This window comes from Solanum stenotomum, chromosome 6 (genome assembly GCF_019186545.1).
Source record: "Solanum stenotomum isolate F172 chromosome 6, ASM1918654v1, whole genome shotgun sequence".
In the NCBI taxonomy this organism is placed as follows: domain Eukaryota; kingdom Viridiplantae; phylum Streptophyta; class Magnoliopsida; order Solanales; family Solanaceae; genus Solanum; species Solanum stenotomum.
The window spans coordinates 53,294,890-53,307,185 of NC_064287.1; the positions used below are offsets into that span (position 1 = coordinate 53,294,890).

Consider the following 12,296-nt stretch of genomic DNA (forward strand, 5'->3'; position numbering starts at 1 on the left):
TGTTGAAGCATATCACATATGATTATCTTATTAAAAAAATCTAACGATTAGTTAAAAAGAACATATGCGTATTTACTTAAATATATTCTTAACAGTACGACTAAATGTTATAAATAATCATGTTGTTTTTTTGGGCATGATTTGATGAGTTAAATCTTGAGGCCATTTTAATAATTGGTGCATATAGTTTTTCGAAGTTAAAAGTGAAATCGATCATATGATTAATGGATGTGCTAAATTAATCACATCATTGAAAATTGGAGAGAATTAAGTGTAACTATATTGCATGTGCTAAATGGATATATATATAAGTAAAAAAGAAAAAGTTGGTTATTAATTCTTCATATGTTTAATTTTGTGTCCTAGATTGTTGTTATAATCTATTTTTATTTTTGGTATTCGGTGTTTGTATTGGAGTCCACCTATTTTAAATTTGTATCGCGTAAGGCTCTATTTGGGGGCTAAAGTGCTCCCTCTGTTTTAATTTATTTGTCCTATTTTGACTTAGTGCGACATTTTGGAAAGTAAATAAGACTTTTGAATTTTGTGATCTTGAATTAAAGATATGTCAAATGTACCAAAATGTCCTTTAATCGTGTGGTAAGATATTTTTAAAATTATTTTAAGTAATCACCCTGAAAAAAATTGAATTTTTTTTCTCCCTACTATAAAGTATGTCCATAGCTCATTTAGGCTGTCGACTTTAATGTCAAGAGAATTTTCTGTCCTTTTTAAAACTTGAAAAAGAAAAAACTAATTGCTTCTTAAACCTAGAAGGTTAAGAATTTGGTGAAATAATTATAACCTTCTATAAGTATAATTATTTAGTAAACATATAGTTAATTTCATGAATGAAATGATGTATAAAAGATTTTCATGAATATCATGTTTGGCTTAAAATACTTATGATTTTAAAAGTTTTTGTATATTTTTAATACATTAATAGTTAAATTATTTTCCTATTCAAGTCCAACAATCCTACAAGATACAAATATTCCACATTAGATAAGCAATATTTATCAATATGGGTCGTGAACTTGTGGCAGAATGGTTCGGAGTTTTTCCGTCTTTAATTAATCAAATATCTCAGTTTTAAATGGAAAAATGAAATTGTTGAGACTGCCATTCTATAAACGGGACCTAGTAATAAGTGAATTTTGATTTAGTCAGACCACAATATAAGTATGAAACATCAGATAAATTAAATTTTAGCTACTAATTTTTTCCTTCTTAGATTGTACTACAAATACAACATGAAGTATATTATTCCTTTTCAAATATCCAATAATGGTATATATATATATATATATATTATTCTACACATTATAAGTGTCTACTTACTGAAATAGTTATTCTTTCTTTCACTTATAGAGAGGAACAAATTAAGTACTTGTTCCCTTGCTAGTTGTAACAACAACTTGACTATAAGTGTCTTGGTTCAATATTGTATACTTGTTTACATATCAACCTCAAATTAAACTCTCAAGAGATCACGAAAATGACTTGATTTGATGTTGTGTACATATATCTGGTATTCAAAATTCACTTGCCTGACTAGTTTTTACTTCACATTGTATATGACTGTTTTAAGAAAAAATGTGTTATCTGCTAGATATTTCTTGACGATAATTAAGCTTATTCTCCGTAGCTAATAATGCAAACTCAATTATTTTGGTTCTTTTTCAGATTTTATCAAGTGTAACACTAAATAAAATATACATAAAATCATATTCCTTTCTAGTCATCCAATGGGATATTCCAATATTCCATTATTTTCTACGTATTTTCGAATAGTACTTATTCTTCAGCACTAATTCTTTATTTAAACATGACAACTTTTTTTAAAAATATTTTTTAATTGTCATCTAGTATTTGAAGTTGATTATCCAATTAGTTCACATTTGGGCTAGGACGGAGAGATCTTATCCGTTCCACAATATTTTTAGGGGTCAATATGATAACTTAACATGACATTCGAGCTTAATTCAATTTCAAAAACTAATTCATAGTTAAAGAGAATGATTATCCAAGTCTGTATATATAAGCAGACCACCGATCCATTACTTAATTGATGTGGAACCCACTCTAACATTTTTCTTCACGTTTAGAGCCAAAGTAAAGTGCTGATCGGAAGCCCAAATAATATGACCTGAATCTAATACCATGTAAAGTACGACCAAATGAGCCTAACTTAACTCAAAAAACTAGTTTATAAAGGTGGATTGTGTTCAAGTCGTTATAAACAGACCATTAGTTCATTACCCAACTAATATGAAACTCCAACCTACTCTAACATGTGTTACATCTGAAAAATCCTAAGTAGAGGGAACAAAAATAACTTGACGTTGCATATTTATCTCAAACTCTAGAGCCACAGTAGCCTATACTCCATATAAGCTAATCAATCGTATAATATGATATTTGATTCATAATCGTACAAATATCTAAAATGTCACATAAATCGAGACAGACGAAACAAATTCTTAAATCGCCACATAAGCTAATGACACTTATGAATAAGAACACGTAAGCGCCACGTGTAATTATCCCTCCATCCGTACTAGTACATCTGTCACTACTTATATGTGGGGAAAATATATTGGAATATAAACAAGAACATATCTTTGAGTCAGCCCACCTGAGAGATGGAGCTTTCAATTTTCCACATCGATACAATCGTCCGTTTGACCATGAATAATTTTTATTACGTTATAATTTTTTGAACTTTAATTTGAAAAATCCTAAATTATTTTTATATTTTTCCAAATTATAACCATGTTCAGATACAATTTTACTTTTTTTTTTTTTTAATTTCACATTTTTTATGTTCAAACGTTTTATACGTTGTTATCGGTTAAAACAGCAGAAACACGGCTACGGATCTGGAATATTTTTCTTTTGTTGTAACTTAGCATATTATATCATGCTGACAATTTGGTGGGAATTTCGTGGCATGTGATATATAATATTACTATACCACTACTTTTTTTTTCCTTTTAACTTTTTATATATTTTTTAATAATCATGATATTCGAATCAATTTATTTACGCCAACTATTTTAGTAAAATGTACTACTTTCCATCCACACAAATAAATCTTTTATGAAGGGAAAGAAATTAATATGGATCGTCTTATAACGTGTTTTTGGGTGTGTTTATTAGTAGGGAGAAAAATGCTTTCAATTAATTTGACTAATCGATCATGAAAAATTTGAAAAATATTTTTCTCATATCAAATATATATGTCTTTGATGATTCTCCATTTACATTTTTCTATAACCTTAAAATTTGAATAAGTTTTTGTGTATTTTGACTATTTTACTAGATATATGCTATATATATACCTTCGATCAATATGAAATTGGATAATCTTCTCCATCAAAATTTAGTTGGGAAGAAATTAATCACCTAAAGCATATTTTGTCTCTGTTGGGTCTCCATAACTTATTATATATTCTTTTTATAATAATGATAATCGAGTCAATTTACATGAATATTTGTTATTTTCTACCGACACAAAATTAATAATTCTCTCCGGCATATGAAATAAGTATAAGTTACCTAACATATTTTATGTCGGAATCTACGTCCCATTACATCACATACTTTTTTTTGGTAAATACTCCATTCGTTTATATTATTTGTTCATGTTTGATTTATCACACTTTTAAAAATTAATAAATAAAACAATAATTATATTATATCATTTTCAATTATTATAAATTATCTAAATTTTGATAATGAATTGTTACTTAATAATGAAGATAAAAATAGATATAAAATAAGAAATTATATCTTTTTTTAAAAAAATTGAACAAGTAAAAATAAATTGAAGGAGCATATATATAATAGTAAAAATTCCAGCATAATGGTTGTTTTATTTGATTCTCATGCATACTTTATCCAACAAGATTTTATTCTTAAATATCAACATGTGTCCTTGTAATTAATTAAATAACTTATTATATGCTTGATTAAAGCTGTTAATTGTTAAATATAAATCGATTGCAAAAATTTCTACAGTAATCATAGAGAGCAAGGCTAAAAAGTCTTATTAAAATAAGACTACTATAAATATAGTTAGAGTATCTTTTTATCAACCAAAACTTTCTCTTTAGAATGGTTTTATCACTTTATTATTTTATATAGGAAAAAGGGTTTGAAATACATCCGAACTTTGACCGAAATTGCTGTAACAATCCCAAACTTTGAGTAGGACCTATTACTCATATGCACTATTTAATAGTGTATTTTAAAGGTATTTATGTGCCCACGTGGACACATTACTATTTATAATGATGCAATATTTATGATGTCCACGTGGGGATATATATACCTTTAAAATACACTACTAAATAGTGCAGAGATAAAAAGTAATTTCCAAAGTTTAGTATTGTTACAGCAATTTCGGTCAAAGTTCGAATATATTTCAAACATTTTTCCCTTTTATACAAGAAAAACTAACAAAACACAAATTAAAGAAAAAGAAATATGACTTGAGAATCAAACCAAGAAATACAACCTAAAAAAAGCTTATGAGAAAAATAATAATCAAAACTTCATTTCAAGATACAATGACAAAATTGCATTAAAAAACATAAATAGATAAGATCTTTTGGAGAAGAAAGTGGAGAGAGATTTAGGGGATTCTTTTCTTTTTTTAAATAATTTTTTAAAAAAATTATCTTCATTTCCTAAAATGTAGTTAAATAGTTATATTAATTATAGTTATTTAAAAAGAGAGAGAAGCAGTTCCTATTTAATACAAAATAATCTTAATATGTTAGAACTTGTAATTAAATTGATATTTTTAATAACTATTAAAGATTTATTTATAACTAGTAATATAAAGTCTTAAATACATATGTAGTGTGATTTTTTTTATTTTTCAAAACAAAAAATAGGACAAACAAATTTTATAGCTAAATTAAAAAATTCATCGTTAATATTATTTAGAAATTGATTAACTATAAATTATCAAAAAAATATTATATTAGCTACGAATAATATTGCAAAAAATAAGAAATTTATAACTAATTCTTTCCGTTTTTTTTAGAAATGACGTACACTTGCATATCATATCACTCCATGTCTAAATAAATAAATATATCCCCCAAAAAAGGCAACAAAGTAAATAGTAATTTAAAGTAGTCATTGAGTGTATATATATTATATATAGGTCCTTGCTTCGTTAAAAAATATTTAGAGTATGTGTCGCATTAATTCAAATTGTAAGAAATGAATGATACATTTTTGTATCTCTTTAAAAAAATCGATGGAACTCACAATTCTCCACAGTATTTATGTATTTAGGGCAATCCTATCAAACATTTGTGAGAAATTAATAGTCGATATGTCACTTTTTCTTCCTTAGAAAATTAGGTTTTTCAGTCTAAAGTATATAAAGATAAAATAGTAGTCCTACTTACATTGGCAAATTTCACTTAAAAGAAACTTTTTCCAATTTATATATCAAATTATTGGATAGAAAGTTAGTAGGTCATTAAACATCGTTTAGTTCTTTTAGCAGTATTGTTATTATTATTTACATAATTTCTTATTTTTTTATATTAATTTTATTATTATTTGTTGTTTCCTTTACCTTAATTATCATATTATTTAGGCTGAGGATTTATCGAAAATGATCTCTTTGTCAACACAATATACGAGTAATTAAAATTTTGCATTCTTCCCTAGACCCTATTTGTGAAATACATCGAATATATTATTGTTGTATCAATATGGGATGTGTTAGTCCAAATTGCATCAAATGAAACCAACATTGGTAAGTAATAAATTTGGATGGTCCATTATTAGAGGGTCAATAAAGAGGATGTCAAAAAAATAAAATAATTGATGAGCACTTATTTGAAAAAAATGGCCTAAAAAGTTCTAAACATTGAATTCCTACACTAACTTTTAATACAAAACAACAAAATCTTACATTTTTTTTGTTAGTTAAAGTAGGGAAAAGAGGTTAACATTACTAAAAATAAAGTATTTTTTTTAATTATCTTAGATGTAAGTGGAAATCAGTCTAGTCTAATTAGAGTTAAGCTATGTGTTTATGTTAATTTTATTTGGCCAGTAAACAACATATTCAATAAGAAACTCTTGAGATTAATTAACATAAACTTCATGTTCATGATCTTAATCTAGTTTCCTTCCTTTATCGAAGACAATTCAATCGAACATTTAGTATTATAGAAGCATAACGATTAGTGATAGACTAGTTTAACTTCTTTTCTTCTTACCTGGTGTTCGGTATCTATATTGGAGTCTGATTAAATCCAGATTCACGTCGAAAAGTTCCACATTGAGGGTTAAAGCGCTTCCTAACAAAGGCGACTCCATACCCAGGTGGACTTGAACTCGAGACCTCTGGTTAAGGATAAGTAACTAACAACAAACTTTTGAATTAAAAAAAATTGTAATTCAAAGTTTGTCCACCACTTATTGGATTTCTCTTTCTCTTTTTTTGGTCTAACCATCTGATATTCGAAATTCACTGATCTGATAAAAAAAGGAAAACACTATGTTATTAGGAGAGTCGAACCAAGTCGAGACCTCTAGTTAAGAGTGACGGGATCATAACCATCACACCACATCCGATAACACTCATTTGATTTCTTCGTGACAAGTTAAGTGTGAATTACGTGATGTACTTTAAACGTAATGAAAAGTTGTAAAACAAAAAAAACTGAAATTTTCCTAAAGAAAAAGAAAGAAATAAAGGGAAGTAAAGTTAGTACCATGTTTGTTTGTTTTTACATTATAGTATAAAATGTAAAATCACTAATATAAAATGTATTATCACAAGTGGAATAAGCATAGTATAACCATTGGATATTATTTGAATTGTGCTATTTAGAATCTTGTACCATTCAAAAATAATAATAATTAAATTCCCTTTTCCCTCTCCTTAAATATTTCAATATTTTCCTTCATTCCAAACACACTTCACTTGCATTTTTTGCCATTTTCTTTGCAAAAAAATATGGTGAAATTTTCTAAACAATTTGAAGGACAATTAATTCCTGAATGGAAAGAAGCTTTTGTTGATTATTGGCAATTGAAAAAAGACCTCAAGAAAATTCATCTTCTTAACAATAATGTGAATAACGCAAACAAAAAGAGCTCTTTTTCGCGTAACATTTATACCTCTCTTAGGAAATTACCTTTGTTTGGACCTCAACGTCGCGAAAATGGGATCATTCAAGTACTTGATCAATCTTTGTGCTTTTTTTGTTCTGTTTCTTAAGTTGTTAACTTGATTTTAACGTGGATTTTGATCGATTTTAGGTTCATACGAAGCTTGGACAAACGTTGAGTAAAGGAGATTTGTATGAGACCGAATTGTTGGAGCAATTTGCTGATACTGAATCTGCTGCTGAGTTTTTCGCGCTTTTAGACCTTCAACTTAACAAGGTGAACCAGTTTTTTCGAACTAAGGAGAAGGAGTTTATCGAAAGAGGGGAGTGTTTGAAGAAGCAAATGGAGATTCTTATTGAGCTCAAAGATGCATTGATCAAACAACAATATGATAAAGGAACTTCTTCAGGCCAAAATATCAAAGATGATGAGTCAATCTCAGCCACCATTTCTTGTGGTAACAGAACTTCCCCTGTTTTCACTCTGTTTTCATGTTTTTTTTAGTCTCCGTGACTTCATCCACGTTGCTCAGATTCTTCAAAAATATCGTTGCATGTGTGTCGGATCCTTCCAAAAATATGCATGTTTTAAAGATATGACACTTGTGTGACAACATTTTCTGAGGGTCTGAACAACATCTTTTTTGGTTTGGAACTCACATTGGGCAAGACTAATCAAATCACTGCTAGGATTTTTTCAATACTCAGGACTCGAACTGATACCTCTGGTTAAGGATGGTGGAATATTATTTATCTTATCGCAATCCTTGGTAGTTTATTTACATTTTCATAATTGAATATAGGGAGTAATACTTTTTTTTTCCTTTTTCTTGAGATTTTTTTACTTTGCATTGAAATATTCTTAGCATTTATTCATACTTTCTAAGTTGTTACATGATTGATTGATTTTATATAGCATATGTATAGAGGACATAGGAATCTAGAAATCAATTTCATGATATATATGTTATTCCTCCAAGTTGAAGCAAAATGTTTATTTAAGCGCATTTATACCACTAGACAGACTTTCTACCGACTTTTTATTAAGGAGGGCTAGGACTTAGCTTACGAATTGTAATGAAGCAAAATGTTTGAACTAAAACATTTTTTTTGTTTTTGTTTTTTGGCAATAGATGAAGAGTCCAACAAAGACAGAACAGAACAAGAACAGGACATTGAGAACTCAATAGATCAAGTGATACTAGACTCTCCAAGATCAAGTGAGCTAGGCAATCCAACTAACATCAATACAGAAGACAATAAATCGAAGAGTTCATCTGAACGAGTGATCAATAACCAGGGAAAAAGCTTAAAGATTCACATTCCTCTAACGAATCCAACACGAACATTCTCAGCTATAACTTACTTGTTTAGGGATGATATGATCAATCAATCCTCCAAGAAATGTGGTCCTAATGGACAGAAAAAATTGCACATCAATAGAACAAAGCTAAAACACGCGGAGAAGATGATTAGAGGAGCCTTCATTGAGCTCTACAAGGGACTAGGATACCTTAAAACTTATCGGTATGCTACTCAAGTAACTACTCGTTCGATTAACAATTAGTTTTCTTTTTACAAAACAATTTAACATGTTGAAATCTTTATAGGAACTTGAACATGCTTGCTTTTGTAAAGATCTTGAAGAAGTTTGACAAAGTAAGTGTTTAGCTCTCCATACTTAAAACTTTTATTATGTCTTAAGTTAACTTTTTTTCATGTGTGTTTTTTCCTTTTTTCATAGGTTACAAACAAACAAGTTCTTCCTATTTATCTAAAAGTTGTGGAGAGCTCTTACTTCAACAGCTCAGACAAGGTAAATTTAACTTTTTGGAGATGAAAATGTAGCAACATGACATTGTTTGTGTTAGTGTTGTTTGGTACTAAATTCCAAATAGATATCCCATCAAAGAAACATCATAAGATTATTCTTAGACAGTACTAAGTGGTCATATATTAAAGAGGAAAATTCTACAAAAGTAATAGCTTTATAGTATTTGATAAGATATTGTTGTCTCACACATTATACATTTTTGTTACATAGGCTTTGAAGTTGGCTGTTGATGTTGAGGAGATTTTCATCAAACACTTTGCTGAAGATGATAAAAAGAAGGCTATGAAGTACTTAAAGCCAACTCAGAAAAAAGAATCTCATGCTGTTACCTTTTTCATCGGTGAGTTTCGTTGAAAAATCACACTGTATATTCATATATAGTAAATGATGAACCCTCTTGATGAAAATTTTGTCTCCGACACGGATTGGAAGGACCTAAAAGGAAACATCCAAGATATAATATAACATAAGTGGCTTCTTTTTTGAGTTACCACTTCTTTTATTGGATAGCCAAATAAAAACAAAGAGTCTATCAACATAAAAAGGGGGCCATGTGATGCAAAAGTAGACTCAAGGGTCCACTTTTTTTCAGCAGTGGAGGACAATGAAATCTCCATTTTAGGTCATTATCATGTAATTGACCAAAAAAATGTTCAAACTTTTAAATAACTTTCTAAGTGTTCAAAAGACAATAGTGTTTAGTTTTTCTAAGGTTTGTTGTACCTCTCGTGTTTGCGAAAATCTATGTTGCTCAGACTCTTCAAAAATGTTTGAAGGGTGTGTGACGAATCCTCCAAAAGTTACATATTTTTGGAGGATCTGACACTGGTGTGACAGCATGTTTGTAGAGTCTGAGCAACATAGGCCAAAATGAAACTTGTAACACTGGCCTAATGTTGAAAGAACAATGGAACAAGATTTGACATTAACAAGATGATGTTGATCTAATTTGAACTACTAAACAGTGACTGATATTGGCTTTCTAAAACAGGTTTATTCGGAGGATGTTTCATAGCACTTTTAGTTGGATATGTGATCATGGCTCATATAACAGGACTGTATAGACCTAAATCTGATACAATCTACATGGAAACTGTCTATCCTGTTCTCAGGCAAGCGTTCGATTATAGTTCAAACAATTCAAATGCTATTTAACTCGTAAAGTCTTAGGAATTTCTTCGAAACATCTAATGGAAACTACACTGATGATTGTGCAGCATGTTCAGCTTAATGTTCTTGCACTTCTTTCTGTATGGATGCAACATATTTATGTGGCGAAAGACTCGTGTAAACTATAGCTTCATCTTTGAGCTAGCTCAAACTAAGGAACTCAAGTACAGAGATGTGTTCCTTATATGTACTACATCGATGACTGCTGTTATCGGAGTCCTGTTTCTTCATCTAACACTTGTAGCAAAAGGGTATTCCTATAATCAAATTCAAGCAATTCCTGCCCTCCTATTATTGGTAATTTTCTTACTATAAACAAAAAAAATCAATTTTTTTTGGCTATTTCGACTCAATATATGCATAAGTATAATCACAATTGTTTTTAACAGGTCTTTATTTTGTTGCTGGTGTGCCCATTCAACATCATATACAAATCTAGCCGTTATCGATTCATTCGTGTTATAAGGAACATCATGTTTTCACCTTTGTATAAGGTTGTCATGTTAGACTTCTTCATGGCTGATCAACTTTGTAGTCAGGTTAGCAAGAAACATCAGTACATTAAATAGGCATAATACATACACAAACGCTCAAATTTGACCTCAACTGACAAGTAAGCACTCCAACTTCGAGAGTGCACACTGTCAACTAAACACTCCAACTCGTCCACATTACATCTCAGGGACACACGATGCTTACATGGCATGTAAATTTTGGAGGTGTCTAGATGATCATTCTGTAAGTTGGAGTGTTCAACTGACACAGTGGAGACGAGTTGAGGTGCATGTCTAGATATGCATACTCAAAGTTAAGAGTGTTTACTTGCAAGCTGAGGCCAAGTTTGAATGTCTGTTTAAGTAGCATTCTTTCAGTACTATTAACATATCGAACATTTTCTGATGTTAGTTTTCCGTTACCTAAACAGGTTCCAATGCTAAGAAACCTTGAATATGTAGCATGCTATTACATAACAGGAAGTTACAAAAATCAAGATTATGGATACTGTATAAGGACAAAATATTATAGAGACCTTGCTTATGCAGTTTCTTTCTTGCCATATTACTGGAGAGCTATGCAGGTTTTTTTAACAACTTACCTTTTTCAAGATTTAAACTTTTGAACTGATTTGCATAGAAAAAACTAAATCGAACACGATATATTTGCAGTGTGCACGAAGATGGTTCGATGAAGGACACAAAAGCCACCTAGTCAACTTAGGAAAATATGTGTCTGCAATGTTGGCTGCTGGTGCAAAAGTTGCATATGAAAAAGAAAAGAATATGGGATGGCTTTGTTTAGTTATAGTCATGTCAAGTGTTGCAACTGTATACCAATTATACTGGGATTTTGTTAAAGATTGGGGCTTGCTTCAATGTCATTCCAAGAATCCTTGGTTAAGGAATGAATTGATGCTACGACGAAAATTTATCTACTACTTCTCCATGGTACTAACTCCTAATACTATGTTGCTTAGACTTTACTAAAATGTTGTCATACCTGTGTCAAATCCTCAAAAAATGCACTACTTTTGGAGGATTAGACGTATACTAGTTGTCGTTTTTTGAAATGTGTATGTTGTTGTAGGGATTGAACCTTGTACTGAGACTAGCATGGTTACAAACAGTACTTCATTACAATTTTGGAACTGTAGACTACAGGGTAACAGGGCTATTTTTAGCAGCCCTTGAAGTCATTAGAAGAGGACATTGGAACTATTACAGGTGATTTTTGGATTTCTCGATTTATACTGTCAGTGTATATAAGTTAAAATCGTGTTTTTTTTTCTAATATGGACATTGTTTTCAATTGTTTAACAGGTTGGAGAATGAGCATCTAAATAATGCAGGGAAATTTAGAGCTGTTAAGACGGTGCCACTTCCTTTTCATGAAGTAGATGAACAAGATTGAATTATTCCAATTTGCAACAAAAAAATGCTATCATATTGAACAAGTTGATAAATTGTCAAATTGTTCTCTATTCCCTCTCTCTTTTTTTTTTTTTTTTTTTTGATATTTTGGTTGGCCTGTGTAATATGTGCTATTTCTATCTAGGAAATAATCACACTTGTAAAATATATAAATTCTTCTAATGTGAATGAAAATGACGTTCTATTTTTTGCGTCAATCTGGAATTATCTTAT

The 12,296-nt window shown here is 29.9% G+C and overlaps 1 protein-coding gene across 1 annotated transcript; it reads left to right on the forward strand.

Annotated features, from left to right (window-relative positions):
- Positions 1–6,955: 6,955 nt before the first annotated feature.
- On the forward strand, positions 6,956–12,280 carry LOC125868176 (phosphate transporter PHO1 homolog 1). The gene is made up of 13 exons (XM_049548792.1): positions 6,956–7,219; positions 7,303–7,609; positions 8,285–8,678; positions 8,762–8,810; positions 8,896–8,967; positions 9,196–9,325; positions 9,977–10,097; positions 10,203–10,452; positions 10,545–10,694; positions 11,081–11,233; positions 11,322–11,600; positions 11,740–11,876; positions 11,973–12,280. The coding sequence occupies exons 1-13, from the start codon at positions 6,998–7,000 to the stop codon at positions 12,061–12,063; spliced, it is 2,355 nt and encodes a 784-aa protein (XP_049404749.1). The 5' UTR covers positions 6,956–6,997; the 3' UTR covers positions 12,064–12,280.
- The last annotated feature ends 16 nt before the right edge of the window (positions 12,281–12,296 follow it).